At 38.2% G+C, this 17,205-nt stretch overlaps 1 protein-coding gene across 1 annotated transcript; it reads right to left on the bottom strand.

The window, feature by feature from the left end:
• Window positions 1–1,919: 1,919 nt before the first annotated feature.
• unm_hu7912 (un-named hu7912) lies at window positions 1,920–16,118 on the bottom strand. The gene is made up of 2 exons (XM_082187706.1): window positions 15,893–16,118; window positions 1,920–6,639 (listed from the first exon to the last, which is right to left on the bottom strand). The coding sequence occupies exons 1-2, from the start codon at window positions 15,899–15,901 to the stop codon at window positions 3,391–3,393; spliced, it is 3,258 nt and encodes a 1,085-aa protein (XP_082043832.1). The 5' UTR covers window positions 15,902–16,118; the 3' UTR covers window positions 1,920–3,390.
• Between the last annotated feature and the right edge of the window lie 1,087 nt (window positions 16,119–17,205).

The following is a 17,205-nucleotide window of genomic DNA, read 5'->3' as shown; positions in this document are numbered from 1 at the left end:
GTTTTAGTGTTACACTTAAACAAACGGTATGACACACGTTTCCCTAAAATGCCTTTAAAAGGCCGTTTGATCGTGCTTATTGCCAACCTTTGCACTATTTTCATGCTTGGTAAATGCTGCAGTCAGCCATAGAAAACAAACATTAAAAAGCTCATCAATATAAAAAAGAGCTGTGCTCTCTCTATAGCTATTTTTTTTAAATGTAGTTGTCTTTATAGGTTTTCTTACAAGCATGCCCTTAAGGCGAGACACCCCAGGTGAATAGGGTAAAAAAATAAATAAAATAAAAACCCAAATAAATATCACCATACTTCACCAGTTGATTTATTACATCAATAATAGAGCCTCATTTAGAGGAGATATAGAGATCCCGCACAGAAAAACTACCTTTGGACAAACTGTTCTGTCTATCAGAGGAGGTCATTTTTGGAACAGCCTCCCAACAAACATTGGAGAATGTCCCACTTATTGCACATTTAAAAAGCACCTTAAACAGCTTCTTAAAAGTTCCCAGTTATGTCCTCATTTTTACTAATCTTATTGATGTAATGTAATCAGCCTGAATGTGTGCTAATGTGTTTCTTGCTTGATATTGTATACTGTCATATTCTTTTGTGTTGCATTATTTTTTTATGTTTGTCTTTCTGCCTCGGGACTACAGGTGAAAATTTGCATTTATGCTATAACCTGGCTCATTTACAGACTAGCAACTGTAAATAGCAAACATTTTTTGTATTGCAAGTTTTCTGAAACTTTACATTTAAATATGCAAATGAGGCATTGTCTAATTAAATATGCACTAATTTGCATACATTTCTAGAACAAAAATCTGAACATTGCATGAAGTCAGGTTAAAAATGATTGTTATGGTTGAGGAGATTCCCCCTTCCATGTAAAGCGCTTTGAGTACCCAGAAAAGGGTTTCATTTATTTGATATCCAAAGGTTTTTACAGAGGGGATTTTGGTTATCTCTATTTATCAATCCACAAATCAGAAAATACTGTCAACAGCAAAAATAAATAAAAATGTATAATAATTTTTAGGTATAAAATCTGGAAAATTATATATGAACAAACCCCTTTGTAAAAACCTTCATAATCTAGATAAGAATAAAACTGTAAAGTTTGGTGTAAGTGTTACTGAAGTGGAGATTTCTGGCTCAATGTAGGAGGAAAAACTCATTTTGAGAAAACGGCCTTTAAAGATATATACTGTAATTGAGATCTACAGATGCAAATAGATAAAGTGCTCTAAAATATACACTTAAAAGTGTATTTTGGATGTTTTCTGTCCACTAGTCTGAAAAAACACTTTATGAGAAGCCAAAAAGCCCAAAATCTCAAATGCGTGAAAAAACATGTTTTTACCTGTAGTGTCTCCCCTTAAATTACCAAAACTACAAAATATAATAACAAAATGCCTGTATTATCATCATATTTCAGTCATGACAACTCTCAGGACAGTTTTTAAAACATTTTATTAATGTAAATAGAATGTAGATTTGGTCTTGGTGGACTAGATCTACGCTGCGACTGCTGCTGTTGATGGAGCTATGGTTGCTGCAACAGCTGCAGAGCAAGTATGACTTGTTTCTGCTAAATGCTCGAACCATAAAATTAAAGGAAACATGTTGATAGAGAGAGGTAGACCCCCGTATGGCTGATCTAGGCAGGTGGTGCAGGGGAGGTGGAGGGGTAGAATGATAATTTGCATAGTGTGCACAAAAGATGTGCATTCATTTGGATGAATTGTTGTCATAATATAAGGAAATAATGGATACGTGAAATCCATTGACTGGGAACATTACATTGAACAAACCAATCAGAATGCTTATAGAGTTTCATGGCTGAACTATTCGTGTATTATTATGTATTATTATTATTATTATTATTATCAGTCAAATGCATGAGACATTAAGTACTTTTGGGTGTTTCATTTATTGACCATAGTACAGAAATAAAGCAGCACTCATCAACAGAACACAACAGGTAATGAGCAGTGTAAATAAATAAATAATGCATGGCATAAAAATGGCAACAGAAATAAACACCGTAACACAGACTATTTATTAATCGCTGTAAGGTTTGTTGTGTGCATGCTGTTGATTACATTATCTAAATGGTCTGTTTATCAATATTTTTTCCCCTCAGCAGTTTATTAAAGTGCTAAATCTAACAATCTTGCATACAATGGTGTTATACACCGTTGCTTAAATCTTTTTCAAATTTTATATTTTTCTATTGAAATATTACATTTCAAATATAGGCATCTAAGTTTTGTCAGTCATTATAAATAATTAAAATGTGATAGCATTATTTATATACATGTTTATATTTTTCACACATCAATATTTCAATGGATGTTTCAATAGAAACATCATGATTTCAGAACTTTACAATACCATGAAAAATTTAAAACAGAATATGATTAATAATCTTTCGAGTCAGATGAATAAATTAGCAAGTAATGTGGATAACTCAAAGACAAATGTTTTCCTGTCATGTAAAGTTAGAAGTTGTTAACAATTTCAGCTGAATTAACCATGTGAATAAATATAGTATTCCATAAATACAATACAGAAAGCAGTTGCCATGTACAATACAGTGAAATCTTCCAAGCAGTTTATTTGACTGTCTGCCATACTGATCATTATCTGTGAATGTAATTTATTTTAAAGAAATTACAAATAATCACAAAATTTAAAGTGAATTTGCATTTTCCTTGCCAGCATGCAGTCTCCATGCAAGTGCATTTTTATCCTCTCAAGGGGCTAAAGACAATGACTTTTATAAACTATTGTATTGCAAGAGAAAAAAAGAGACTTTCACCATAGGTTCTCCAATGGAATCCTAGTAGTTATATCCTCGCTGCAACATACTAGCACAAGAAATATAGTCATAAGCAGTCCCAAGCATAATCCACAAAAAGTTCAACAATTTCCACAGAATTGGAACACCTGTCATTCACAAAGTTCTGCACATCCCCCCACCCCTTGAGTGTTTAATAAATATTTTGGCTATTTGAGCTTTGCCTATAAGAGTACACAAAGTACTGTTTTGTACACAAAGTGCTATTTGCTATTTGCCCCACATATCAGCTCAGAAAATGCACAACAACAAAAAAGCCTTCTGATTCTGTTTGGGCCAATGAAATATATAGTAGTTGCTGAAAAGAAACAGATTTTAAGACAAAACATATATGCTCATACATCTTCTCATAAATACTGTACATAGCTTTTTATTCCATTAGCAACTCGTATTAATTCTAGTTTTTAGTGCCATACAGAAAAACAGTAAATATAGTCTCCCTATTAAAATACATATCTAAAACATTAGTCATTTAAGTCTTATTTTATACAGTAAAAGCTTGATAATGCTGGATGCATAGGATTATATAATGTCATCTAGAAGGTGTGGTGCACCAACCCAATCAAGCATCCTTGGTTCAGACGCTGCCATGATCATACACATAAACTGCTTTCCGGTTCTCTTATCAATGGGATAAATTGTGGTGGGGGTGAACCTTTTGTTGCTCTCCACAAACTCACAAAGCTGGTTGTATATTTGTGGGAACTCGTGACGAAGGAATACACCTCTTGTACGAAGCTCCCTTTGGATGTTAATGAAACAAATCTCTCTTGCTTTCCTGCCATCTTGGCCATCCTTGTCGATGTCAGAAGTCCCAGGAGGAGGGGTTAGAATCAGAGTCTCCATTTCACATTCTTTCTTAAAGATTTTCTTATCTGGGCTTGAGGAGGCCAATGAGACCTTGGCATACTTGCGAACTGTTGGCGTTTGTAATTTGGGTGAAGGAAGTTTAGGCACTAGGTCTCCAACAGCAATGGATACATTCAGGAGGAAACATTCAGAGGGGTCATACTCCTTGCCTGCATTCTGCAATTCTTTGCAGTATTGCCCAAGGTTGTCTTTGAAACTGTCTAACTCTCGAAGGGACAGATATGTTGGAGAGATGGTAAGGCTGTCAAGACCAACTTGAAGAAAGTTATCTGCACACCCGGGGTTTGGAAAACCCAGGAACAGAACTCCTCTCCCGCGGGAAAGAAACCCTACCCTAGCAATGCGCGAAAAGGCTTTATGAATGTCAGAGTTCTCTCGACAGTGCTTTAGTATGTGCCTGCAAACACTACTAATGCGGCCATAAAGGCAGCTCTCTTTATGCGTGTCCCAGTCTTCTCGCCTACAGTTTCTGGAACAGTAGTAGGTATAACAGCTGTGGCAGGACTTGAAGTACAAGCAAGCATTGAATGTAGTGTCTTTGCGTAAGCATTTCCTGTTGGAGCACACCATAGTGTCATCCTCGACTGCAATGTTCAAAGAGATGTCCTCAACACTCCGTTGAAAACCCTCACAACCACTGTCTGGGTCTTTAAATGTGTCTGGGCTGGTCTTTGAAGAGTCTGATTGTGTGTTCAAAACTCCTGAATCCTCTTGATCTATGTCCCTCTTCCCTTCTTTGGTCTCGTCATCTTGAATCAATTGTTTGAGTTGGTCTATCAGATCCTTGCTTGGTCTCCTGCTATTTTGAGGTTTGTAATCAATGACTAGGTCGGCTAGCAGCTCATCAAGCTGTTCGAGGCTTTGCTGCAGGGAGTAATTATTGTTCTTCCTCTCTGTGGATTCTGGTGGGTTTGCTGGTCTCTGTAAATTATGCACATTTGCAGTTTGACATTGGGCTGTATTTTGGGTATTCCAGCTGATTGTTCCCCCATCTCTCTTGTTGCTATTTGCTGCACGGATGTCATTGTCAGTTATTGTAATTTCTGGGGTTACAAACCATTGTCCCCTCGCACTGTTTTGTCTGTCACCAGCACACTTTTCTAGACAGTTTTCAGAGAGTGACAAGGCAGCGTAACGTCTCGGCGAACTAGAAAGGTTTACAATAACCGGTTGTTGGTTATTATTCGAAGGAACTCCTGGTCTTCCGTGATGGAGAAGGTTCTCATAACTCCTGCCTCGTGAAACACCATGTTCTCGGTCCATATGAGGAATGAGAATGTTGTCCCAGGATTTTGAGTAGTTTCGGACATCTGCTCCTAAACGAGTTGGCTCTGTGAAGTCATTGGGATACCATGGGCTTATCGATGGCACTCGCTGAGGAGTGGCCTGTGAGGATGCGTACTGACTGGAATATGTAGCAATGCTTGACCGGTGCCAGTCATCTGAAAAGACCTGGGACATACGTGGCCGCCGCCGTCCCTCCGTATGATATCCTCTCATAGGATTGTTTATTTCTGCTGGATAATGGCAAGGCCGTGTGTAGAACATCTTTTCGGGGTCAGAGGGAAAAGCATATGCTCTTGGATCCTCCTGAAAGTATGTTTCACTCTGAGGAGAAGACATGAAGTATGGCCCTGGCTCACTCACTGAATATGGCCTACCATAAAATGGATCCAAGGGTTCACGATGGGAATCTGCATAGTACGAACGCACAGGCAAAGTATGAACCCAACGAGTCCTTGGGTCAAGTACATACTGACTACTGACGGAGGGATTTTGGCTGTTGCTGCTGTTAATACTGTACTGGTCATCCTGATAATATGTCCTACTCTGTGGTTGAACTGGATACCTGCAGGGATCGTCTGTGTAGAAAAACTTGGTTGGGATGTTAGGATTAGACAAGGTCCTGTGCTCCCTTGGGTCTCTAGGAGAAGTCCTTCTGAAAGGGATCTCCCCAGACTGAATGTAACTACCGGACAGGCTGTTGGGATATTGATATGCTTGCCTATATTCCATGTTGTAACACTCACTAGGAGTAGGCGTTCTAGAGGTGGATGTCTGATTTTGAAAAGAGACGTTCCTGATCCCTGATGTTGAGGAAAGCGGCCAGGGAACATTACTTCTGTGAGTAGGCATCTTCCGTGCAGTGTGCTGGAGAACTGAAGCATCTGGCTTAATATCAACACGGCACCTTACATGGGGAGTGTTAGTTTGTTTCTCCTGTCTACTCTCCTCAAAACAATCAGAAACATAGAGGGGTGTGTGGGGTTGTAACTTGATTGGATGAACTTCGTTAACTAAAGCCCTGTTTGAAAGAGAGGCTTCTCGATTTGGCAAACCTTCAGATCTCTTCTGGGGGTCCACTGGAGATCGACGCCTCATGGTTGCAGGTGGAGAGACAGTAATGGGTACAGGGGTCAGGGTGGCTCGAACCCTGGGAGCACTTTTTGACCGAGGCTTACCATGAATACTAGTCCTTGCTGCCTCATTGTTTTTGTCTGTGCTGATTTGTTGTTGGGCGAGTCTTGAGTTGAATAGATCTGGTGAGGAAAAACGTAAGTGTCCCTGCTGTCCAATGCCATTCCAGACTGCATCCTTACTTACTGTTTGCTGATCAGACTTGTAAGGATACTCCATGGATGAGGAAAAGTCCTTTGGGTCATCCAGTGACTCAATGAAGTCAAAGCTACGGCAATGTCTTTTGTTAATGGTTTCAAAATTTTGATCCAGTGGGCCAACCATTTGGCAATCACATTGCTTAGAAGATTCAGAGTACTTTGAGAGCCCAGAGTTAGGGCCAATTTTTATGTCTTGATACAAAGATGATGTTAATATGTCAGGGGGATCCGTACGTGTCATCTTAAATACGCCCCTGATATTTCCCCCCTCAGTTGGTGTCTCCTAAAGAGAATCAAAACAGCCTTATTAGACACACATATTCTTTAAATCAACCATTTTGCATATCTGAACAGTGAACAGTATGGATAAAGGATCCCATTTAAAGTCAGCTCTCTGAAAACGACCCACTTATGGTTAGAAAAGAACATAATGCATTTAAGAGAAGATGAAAGAGAATTTTATGACTTATTGGATTTGCAAAATACTTCAAAAGGCATTCATTCACAAATGATCTTGCTTTACAACGCATACACTGGATCACTGTTATGTACTACTATGTACACACATGGTCAGTTATAGCCATCATTCACATGGCAGCCAAATTTAAAGTAAAAAGGCATTTTGCTTAATATGATCACTGCAGAAGTTTAGTGAGTTTAGTTTATTTTGTTAAATGCCATGTCATGCATAAACAGTCTGTGCAGAGAAATTGCAGAATGCTAAACAGATAAAACAACACTGAATGGAAAAATCTGAATTAATTATAAAGATGGAGGCATTGCATCATCTCAGAAGAATAAATCTGTGTATAATATAGAGCAGTCCTCTCTAAAACAACAAAATTTTTACCGTTTCTCCCTGCCTACGCTCTGTTAAAATGAAAGGTTTTCAGATTCACATACCAATTAGTATTTTTAAAAGTTCTCAAACACAAACCTGATATAATACCATCTTATGTATTCGGGGTCTCTCTGTTTTGCACATAATCAAATATTTTAAAATGTAAATATGAAATGTAACATGAATTAAGGTATAACAATTTAAGAATTTAAAACTATTTTTTGTCTTTCAAATGCAAATAATTTATTTCCATCAATGCAGAATGTTTTTTTTTTTTTACAACAACAAAATAACATATAGGGCCCTATTTTAACGATCTGAAACGCAAGTGTCAAAGCGCAAAGCGCAAGTAACTTTGTGGGCGGGTCTCGGCGCTGTTGCTATTTTCCCGGCGGGATAAATGACTCTTGCGCCAGGCGCAAATCTAAAATGGGTTGGTCTGAAGTAGCTTCATTATTCATAGGTGTGGTTTGGGCGTAACGTGAAATAAACCAATCAGAGCGTCATCTCACATTCCCTTTAAGAGCAGAGGCGCTTTTTCCATAGCGGATTGCTATTGTAACGGCGGATTTGCCAGACGCACGCCAGTAGCGGTTCACAGCCAAGGAGAGCAACGCTCTCGTCACGGCCGTAAAAGAGAGAAGTTACATTGAAATGGAGAAACCCACCCAAATTAACTTCGGTTAAACAGGCGTATGATAATTTGGGTAAATGTGTAAGCTAGATGTATGCTTTTATAATAAATTATCTATCTATCTATCTATCTATCTATCTATCTATCTATCTATCTATCTATCTATCTATCTATCGTAATAATGTATGATTTGCAAAAATGAAAACTGCTGCTTTCTCTGTAGATGAGAGAATCAAAGTGTATGCGCGTTGTGCACAGGCTACATTGATTATGGCCAAGCATGCGCCCTTAAAATAGCATATGAATAACATGCGCAACGCGCCACTGACTTTAAACTATTTTTTCCTGGTTAGTGGCGCAATTGTTTTCTAAACCTGCAAAATAGCATGAGGGAACGATTGCGCCGGAACACGCCTCCTCTTTGCGCTGAACCGCCCCCGGGAGCGCAAGTGTATTTCCTAACTTACCGACGTGCTTCTGTGGAGGGAAAAGTCCGCTTTGCGCGGGTGCAAAATAGGAATGATACATGCGTCGGTGTACAAAGTCACTTGCGCTGGGTGCAAGATAGGGCCCATACAGTTTTACCGCATCCTACTGCAACAGCTCTACTCCTGCTCATTAATAATAGTGCCACTCTGGTCTTTGGGGAAATAAAAATGAATAGAGTGAAAATAAGGTTAAAAAAGGAGAGCATATAAACTGGTAAAGTCAGATGGTAGTTTCACATAGAAGGTAGATATGTTGCACATTGTTCATTTAGAATGTAGAAGATCAGTTCTGATCCCAGAATTCAGTTTCAGCTCCACCTAGAAACACACAAGGACCATGCAAGCGATGCACATGGTCTATATTTATGATTGCTCTGATTTTCGCTGTTCTTCAGTACTTTGCTTTCTTGAGACTATCTTTTTTTGTCTTATTAAATATTTGCATTTCAAAACAAAGGATGATTTTGATTGTGTTTGTCTACATCCTGCCTCTCTGTGTGTGACAATTATGTTGGTTGTTTTTTTCCACTGAATGCTTACCAAATGGTCAAATTACATCACTAGTTGAGCACAGTACTAGGCTTACAGTTAAAAATTTAATTTTGTTTACCTACTATGTTATTGTATTTGGTTGCTCATTTCTCCTGGGATACAGTACAATGGGTGTGTGGCATTTACAAAGGTTTAGGAGCAAAATTTGAGGTTACTTACAATGTTTGGCTTTTCAGGGATTTTTTTAATGACAGTAGGAGCTACGGAGCCCCACATACTGGCTACCTCCTTTCAGCCATCCCTGAAAACCATCTGTTCATCCTGCTGAGAAAGGACCGACAAGCAGTCTAAACACACACACACACACACACACACACACACACACACACACACACACACACACACACACACACACACACTCACACCTTCACTCTATTCACTGGATGAATCTAGAACAGAACTAGAATTTCAGCTTTTCAACATATTATTACATTGTGTATGCACTTTTTGCTCTAACAATACTAACCAAATTCTTCATACATTGCAGGCCAATGTCAAAGCACAGTATCATGAAAATGTTTTTTATTATTATTTTTATATTTTTTTTATATCAAATGATATCTAGATGGTATACAAAAATAAATTTCAACATAAACGGACATGAGTACTTGTGTGCATCCTAAGGGATGAAATGACTGGCACAGACAGTGTCAGTGGCAACTCCTCATAAATAAAACCTCAGGTTGACATTATGACATTATTACTACTTGAACATGAAGATTAATAAAACTCCACCGGGGCTCAGATTAACTATTGTATTACATGTCTGCTGGAAAAATGTTTCGGGTACAAACTCAAAATTGCACTTTAAAATGCACTAAGCACTTCATCTGCTTAGAAGCTAGGGCTGCACGATATATCATTTTAGCATCGATATCGCAAAGTGTGCATCCACGATAGTCACATCGCAGGATGTGCGATGTCGTAGTTGATCCGTGATCAGTACGGGCCACCTGCTCCCCGGATTGGAATGCACTTGATTCGCCGATTAATTGCAAAGTTTAAACATCATAGAGTGAATGTTTAACATTTGCATGTGTTTTAAGTCTTGTCAGTTTAATCATCAACGCAAAAAGACAGGAACTCACACGCTGTTTTTTATGTGTGCACACAGAGCCATGCAGACAGCACATGAACACCGAATTCAGTTCTCTTTCTCTTTCTTTTGAGCTTGAACGGACACAATTAGATCAAAATGCCTGTCTCTGTGAGTATCCCCGCAAACACAGTCCATCATTTTGTAAACAACCGAGAAAGAAAACGGATGCGTATCATCATTATATTGGATCCGTGCATTTTTTTTTTAAGTGACAGCAGTCTAATATACCCGCAGCTGTTTGTGTCACCAATGTTAATCAAACAACAAAAGTGAAAGAGAAAATCACTTTTGTAGCTTTAACAAAGATAAATTGTATAAATTAATTGTATTGATTATATTTAATTTATACAGTAAATAGTGTTATTTTACATTTGATCATTCAATTTCTGTACCTGCCCTGAATACTGTTATATTTACCTGAAAAACATAAAGCATTTTTATTTCATTTGTATCTTTGCTTTATTGTATTTATCTATGCTTCTATGCAGATGCACTCCCCATAAAAATCACCCCAATCATCCTAGGATTATCAATTCTTTATAAATAGAGCTGGTAAAACATTTTTCATATTGCAATATACACTCACCTAAAGGATTAATAGGAACACCATACTAATACTGTGTTTGACCCCCTTATGCCTTCAGAACTGCCTTAATTCTACGTGGCATTGATTCAACAAGGTGCTGAAAGCATTCTTTAGAAATGTTGGCCCATATTGATAGGATAGCATCTTGCAGTTGATGGAGATTTGTGGGATGCACATCCAGGGCACGAAGCTCCCGTTCCACCACATCCCAAAGATGCTCTATTGGGTTGAGATCTGTTGACTGTGCTTTGTGACATGGTGCATTATCCTGCTGGAAGTAGCCATCAGAGGATGGGTACATGGTGGTCATAAAGGGATGGACATGGTCAGAAACAATGCTCAGGTAGGCCGTGGCATTTAAACGATGCCCAATTGGCACTAAGGGGCCTAAAGTGTGCCAAGAAAACATCCCCCACGCCATTACACCACCACCACCAGCCTGCACAGTGGTAACAAGGCATGATGGATTAGGGCTGTGCGATATAGCTAAAAAAATTATCACGATATAATGTTTCATATCGTTCGGTATCGATAAATATTGACATTTTTTTAGAACCTTTTTTTTTTAAGACAAGTAGAAAAGTTTGAATTTAAACCACTGTTTTTTTTTTTTATTTATCCACATTAAGGCAAACAACTAATTATTTTAATTTTAGCAGTCAAAAATAAAATGTTAAAAAAATATCTTCTTTATGTCTTATATTAAGATAAAAAAGTAAGTGTTAAAGAAACTCTTGAACTTAAAATGTTATAAAATGTGTGCAAAGTGCAATGTAAAAGTGTAAACGTAGAAGAATCAAGGCAAACTTTGAGGTAGATCAACATCTGTAATAAGTAGGGGTGTAACGGTTCACAAAATTCACGGTTCCTTACGACACAGTGGTGTCACGGTTAGGTACATTTTGAGATACAGCAAAAAGAAAGAAATGCCAAAGAAATGTCCTTGATTTAAAAAAATATATATTATTAAAAAGAAAAGTTATTTTTAAATAAGTCTGAGTTTTCCCTACATCTTGAAACGTTTACTTTTATAAATGGGGGTAATATATTTGAAGGATGAACAAATGTGTTTTCGTCATCACATTAAAAATAAAATTTAAATATGATAATATTTGAGTTTTGAAGTGCTGGAAAAAGATGTGTGATGTACTTGAAAGCATTTTACTATTCCTGCCAAACATGGTTACTGTGAGTGTTACTACAGTACATTAAATCCATATACAATGAATGTTGCTGATATATGGACTTAAATATAACTAGTTCATTCATGACACAATGTTTCTCCTGGTTTCCACGTCAGCGCAGTTTGATCCGTTAATGACAGAGAAATTTGAATGTTTCTCACTCGATCTCACGCTGATGTTATTACTTCAGTGGCGAATTCAAATGCTTTCTTTACTGGATCTCTTAGCGCTGTGTACAGTAACAGTGTCGCTTGATCAAGATCGGCTCGCGCTGCACTGACATTGATGGTCCAAACTGATAAACGGTCCGTGGAGCCAAAATAATAACGCAGTTTCGTTCCGCTTTCATTCAGCTTGCCATTTGATGTCGGGCGACGTTATGGTGGTCGCGCGTGCATTTGAATGAAAATATTGAGCGCTATATTGAATTTTTTTTATATCGTTACCGACAATGGTGTACCGTCGATAAATACCGATACCGTTTTATCGCCCAGCCCTATGATGGATCCATGTTCGCATTCTGTTTAGGCCAAATTCTGACTCTACCATCTGAATGTCTCAACAGAAATCAAGACTCATCAGACCAGGCAACATTTTTCCAGTCTTCAACTGTCCAATTTTGGTGAGCTCGTGCAAATTGTAGCCTCTTTCTCCTATTTGTAGTGGAGATGAGTGGTACCCGGTGGGGTCTTCTGCTGTTGTAGCCCATCCGCCTCAAGGTTGTGCGTGTTGTGGCTTCACAAATGCTTTGCTGCATACCTCGGTTGTAACGAGTGGTTATTTCAGTCAAAGTTGCTCTTCTATCAGCTTGAATCAGTCTGCCCATTCTCCTCTGACCTCTAGCATCAACAAGGCATTTTCGCCCACAGGACTGCCGCATACTGGACGTTTTTCCCTTTTCACACCATTCTTTGTAAACCCTAGAAATGGTTGTGTGTGAAAATCCCAGTAACTGAGCAGATTGTGAAATACTCAGACTGGCCCGTCTGGCACCAACAACCATGCCACGCTCAAAATTGCTTAAATCACCTTTCTTTCCCATTCTGACATTCAGTTTGGACTCTGGAGTTCAGGAGATTGTCTTGACCAGGACCACACCCCTAAATGCATTGAAGCAACTGCCATGTGATTGGTTGATTAGATAATTGCATTAATGAGAAATTGAACAGGTGTTCCTAATAATCCTTTAGGTGAGTGTATATCGCAGGAAAAAAAAATATTGCATGTCAGTTTTCCTCAATATCGTGCAGCCCTATTAGAAGCATGTCTCTGCAGCCCGGATGAACAGTGTCATGTGGTTGGCCAATAACTCATATTAACTACTTTGTGTCTAAAGATCTTGAATGCCATCTGGACCTCTCCAATTGTTAAAGAGAGCTGAATCACACATTTTGAAAGCTATTTATAAACAGTGTCACTCATGGTAAATGCTTACGAATCAGGTTCCTTTGGGCTGCCATTTTCACTGGTTCTGATTCTAGCTGACTAAGGGTAGAAATGTCCTCTTGAGTTAATATCTGCCCACCATCTCTCATTGTCCTTCTCCTTTTGCTCTTGACATTGTAGGTCACAAAAGGATGGAGAATTAAATAAAAGCTGAGAAAATCTGCTATTCATGCAAATTAGGTTCACATATCACATATAATTAAATTAAATATTACTGCATCATCACCCCCCATTGACCCACCTCTGTGTACAGTATTAGATTACACTGAATCCAAAAACATTTTCCTTTGGTCAGCTAACCTACATTTAGCATTCATTTAGAAGGACGCAATTATTTAAAAGTAAAGTTCCACAAATAGAAATATAATGAGGACAAAAAAATAGAGCAATGCATGAGAGAGTGTTTTGAGGGCATTGTCATTTTTCTTGTGGATTAAAACATTAAAAAGCAAAAACGTCCATCTTGGCCAAAGTAGATGTTAATAATTCCCTTCTTCCTTTATGCAAGGTGGCTGATCAGCAGGCATTTTCACGGCTAGCAGCAGAGCCAGTACCTGTGACTAAGACCTGACTGCAATCAGACAGTAAATCACCACCTGTCTCTGACACTTCCATCACAGTCTACCAAGACTAGCTTCCTTTCACTTCATTCATTCTTGAAAACAACCATATTTAGGAAGTACAAATTATTTGCAGGAGAAGGCACTCGAGTTCACCAGGATTTCTGAATAAAATATGACGATCGACAGCTAAGTCACAAATGAATCAGATCTGGAGTGAATCGTGGATTCACTGAACGAGTCAGTTACAGACATCGTGAGTAAGGAAAAATTCCTTTAAGCTACAGTCTGACTCCAAGAAACCATGACAGCAGAAAGTGTTAGCAGGAGCAGTTAATCTCACATGACTCCTATCTCCTTAAATACACAACCCATTCCTCAAATGAGCTTGCAGAGTAGGTTTTTTTTGGCCGGATATGAGGCAAAGAGGCTATATTTGGACACAATGGATAGTGGGAAAGATGCATCTGAGTATCTCAGTGAAAGCAGCCCAGCTGGATGATTCTGTAGAGACTGTGGATTTGGAGGCGAAATTTCTTTTCTTTTCCAACAAGAAAGCTCAAAGGATTTTTTGTGGAACTGAAAGTCCAAACGATTATACCTACCTATGAATCGCAAATGTCTTAAGTTTTTAGTTTATAAGGTCATGAGAGAAACCAGTGGAAACTTCAGTTTCTCTGTTTTTTCAGCTTTTCTTTTCCACTGCAAACATAATGTCTTTCTTCAGCACATTTATGTTCCTCTTAAATAGCACATTTATTTTCCTCTTCAATTGAACTACAAAACTAGATCCCTGGTATTACAATCAAAGCTGCATTGCATTTTTGCCACTGGCTAATTCAGTAGTTTATGAGAACAAATTATAGATGAAACATAAAAAAGAAAATATTAAGACTATTTTAATATTATGATGTGTGCCACCTGGGGGCACTCCACCATTTAATATCTCATAGGAGAATGGATTTAGACAAACACATTGATAACTATTATACTTAGCCTACTTAAATCCGTAAGAACAACAGCACAATCCACTCAGCCCTAGAGGGGGTGATTGTCCTCAACATTTCATTATTAAGGCACTCATGCATGTATGTTGTCAGCAATTATACTATCTAAAACTTAATGGGAAAACATATTTTTTTAACTCTAGTTTGGATTTTTGGATTGCAGAAAAGTGGTCCAAATGGTAGCCAACAATAATATTGTACAATAATTTTTTCATCTTGTTTACTCCACGCCATTGCATTTATTCAGAACAACAGGTGCAACAAGACTGCTGCAGTGTCTATAAACTCTTTTTAATGGGTTTCAGCATTTATGGTCTGTTAAAATAAATATAGGCAAGCACTCTCTCTCTCTCTCTCTAACGCTCTCTTTGATTCTACGTAGAGTGGCCTATCATTTTAATAGTAAGTAAATAGTAAGTCCTATATTGTTGATTATCCATTGAAACATGATTATGATCGTGAGATGATACAAATTGAATGTTGCCTAATAATTATAACATTAGAAATAGTTGTAGATGTAATAGAACATGTCAAACCTCAGGACTTGTCAACTTCCCAAAAGTATTTTATGTCAAGATTTCCTACTGTTAAATGTATGTTACATTTATCCACAGATAAGTATTAAACTTACTCCTACCTAAATCCTTCTCCGGACAAGCATATACTGTACCACATGCTCCGTCGCCTGGATACCTAGCAAAACCACAAAGTCCTTAATGCACAATCTCTACTGACTTAAAAAGCAACCTGGTTTACAAGGTCGCCATAAGCGTAGCGTGTATGGACATCCTCCCTCCTCGATCTTTGATAAGGATCGTTAATGAATCTGACGAAGCTGATTAACACATCGTGGTTTCACAGTCCTGCGAAAGTGCAGTGCGAAAATGAAACCTTTGCCCATCGCACCAAAATGTAACACAAAAGCACACTTTGTTCCCATTTATTGCTGCGGCACGAGCCCCGCACTATCGAGCATCTCTCGTAAAATGACCTAACGTTATCTTTAGGAGCAAAACACACCAGTGAGACGCAAAACCACGTACTGCAACCTATCGGTCTTACTAAAATAATTCCTGAAGTCATAAGTTTTGTTTTTCCAGAGTATTTCAAGCTTTTAGGAGTGTGCGCATTTATCTTACCGTCTTCATCCATAGTTAAGATCCTGAAGCTGCTGATAATCTGTGGATTTGTGTATCAGTGACTGATCTTTTAGAGATTACGTAGTCTCCATATCATATTAGATGCTGTAGGGTGGGCTGCATCAAACTCCTTAAGTATTGTTGTTTGCCCACGGGTTTCGGGGGCGTACTGAGACGAGACGAGGGGGTGTGACCGCATCCCTCCATCCCTCACGCGTTGCGTTTCTTGTGTGAGATGCACAGTGACTGCGCATGCGTGCGATGTTGGGTGCGCGCTTGAACCCTTCCTGCGCGCGCGCGCGCGTGTGTTTGTGATGCACACGAATCTCATGCTGGATAGACATATGCGATGGCACAGCTTAGAGATGTGGTTTTAATTATGAAGGTGTCATATCTTGCTGATAGGCTCTATCTATCTATCTATCTATCTATCTATCTATCTATCTATCTATCTATCTATCTATCTATCTATCTATATCTATCTATCATTCATTCATTTCCCCAGGTTAAGTATTATTGCAAGATGTGCACATAATGATAATAATAATAATTAATTCATAATATAAAGAATGTTTAATGGAATGTTTGTTTAGAAAAAATAGGCCACAAAAAAATAGTTGTGGCATGCTCAAGGTCAAAGTTCAAATGTGCACCTGCTTTACCACTATATTGAAAAATGTATTCATTTAATTTTTTTCATATTTGTTTCATATTTATTTGAATATATATATATATATATATATATATTTAATGGGATAACATTATTGTTTTAGATGTGAAATTCATGTTTAATGAGAATTTGTGATATAAAATAAAAAAACAAAAGTCAAGTTGCCCTTTATGTAGTAATAATGCCTTTATGGATGAAAACTGCATTTAACATCTGCATTTATTTTGTTACAGTAAATGACCCATCCGAAAATAATGATTTTATTGGGCAACCTAACCTCAGCATTTTAAGAATGAAACTTTATTTGCACTGTTGCTCCTGCCCCCATTTATTTAATTAGCTGACAACGGAAGTGCGCAATAGCAAAGTACTGCTTAAGGGATCAAGTGAGACATGTATGCCATTGATTTCCACATTAGTGTGATTGGCGGCTGATGTTGTGGGCTATTTAATCAAACGTGCTTAAAAAAAAGGCATGTTCAATGAACTTGTACTGTACCCTATAGCACACTGAATGAAGACACTATAGGATCATGAGTAAAATGCACATATTTGTTGTTTGAGCCATGGGAGCAACCTATACAAGACCAGGCTTGTTAGTCAGCTGAATAGCATTATTGTAGCTGTAAATCCACTTGTTTCC

This window comes from Leuciscus leuciscus (assembly GCF_965113295.1).
Source record: "Leuciscus leuciscus genome assembly, chromosome: 13".
NCBI lineage: Eukaryota > Metazoa > Chordata > Actinopteri > Cypriniformes > Leuciscidae > Leuciscus > Leuciscus leuciscus.
This window is presented reverse-complemented; position numbering and strand designations above follow the sequence as displayed.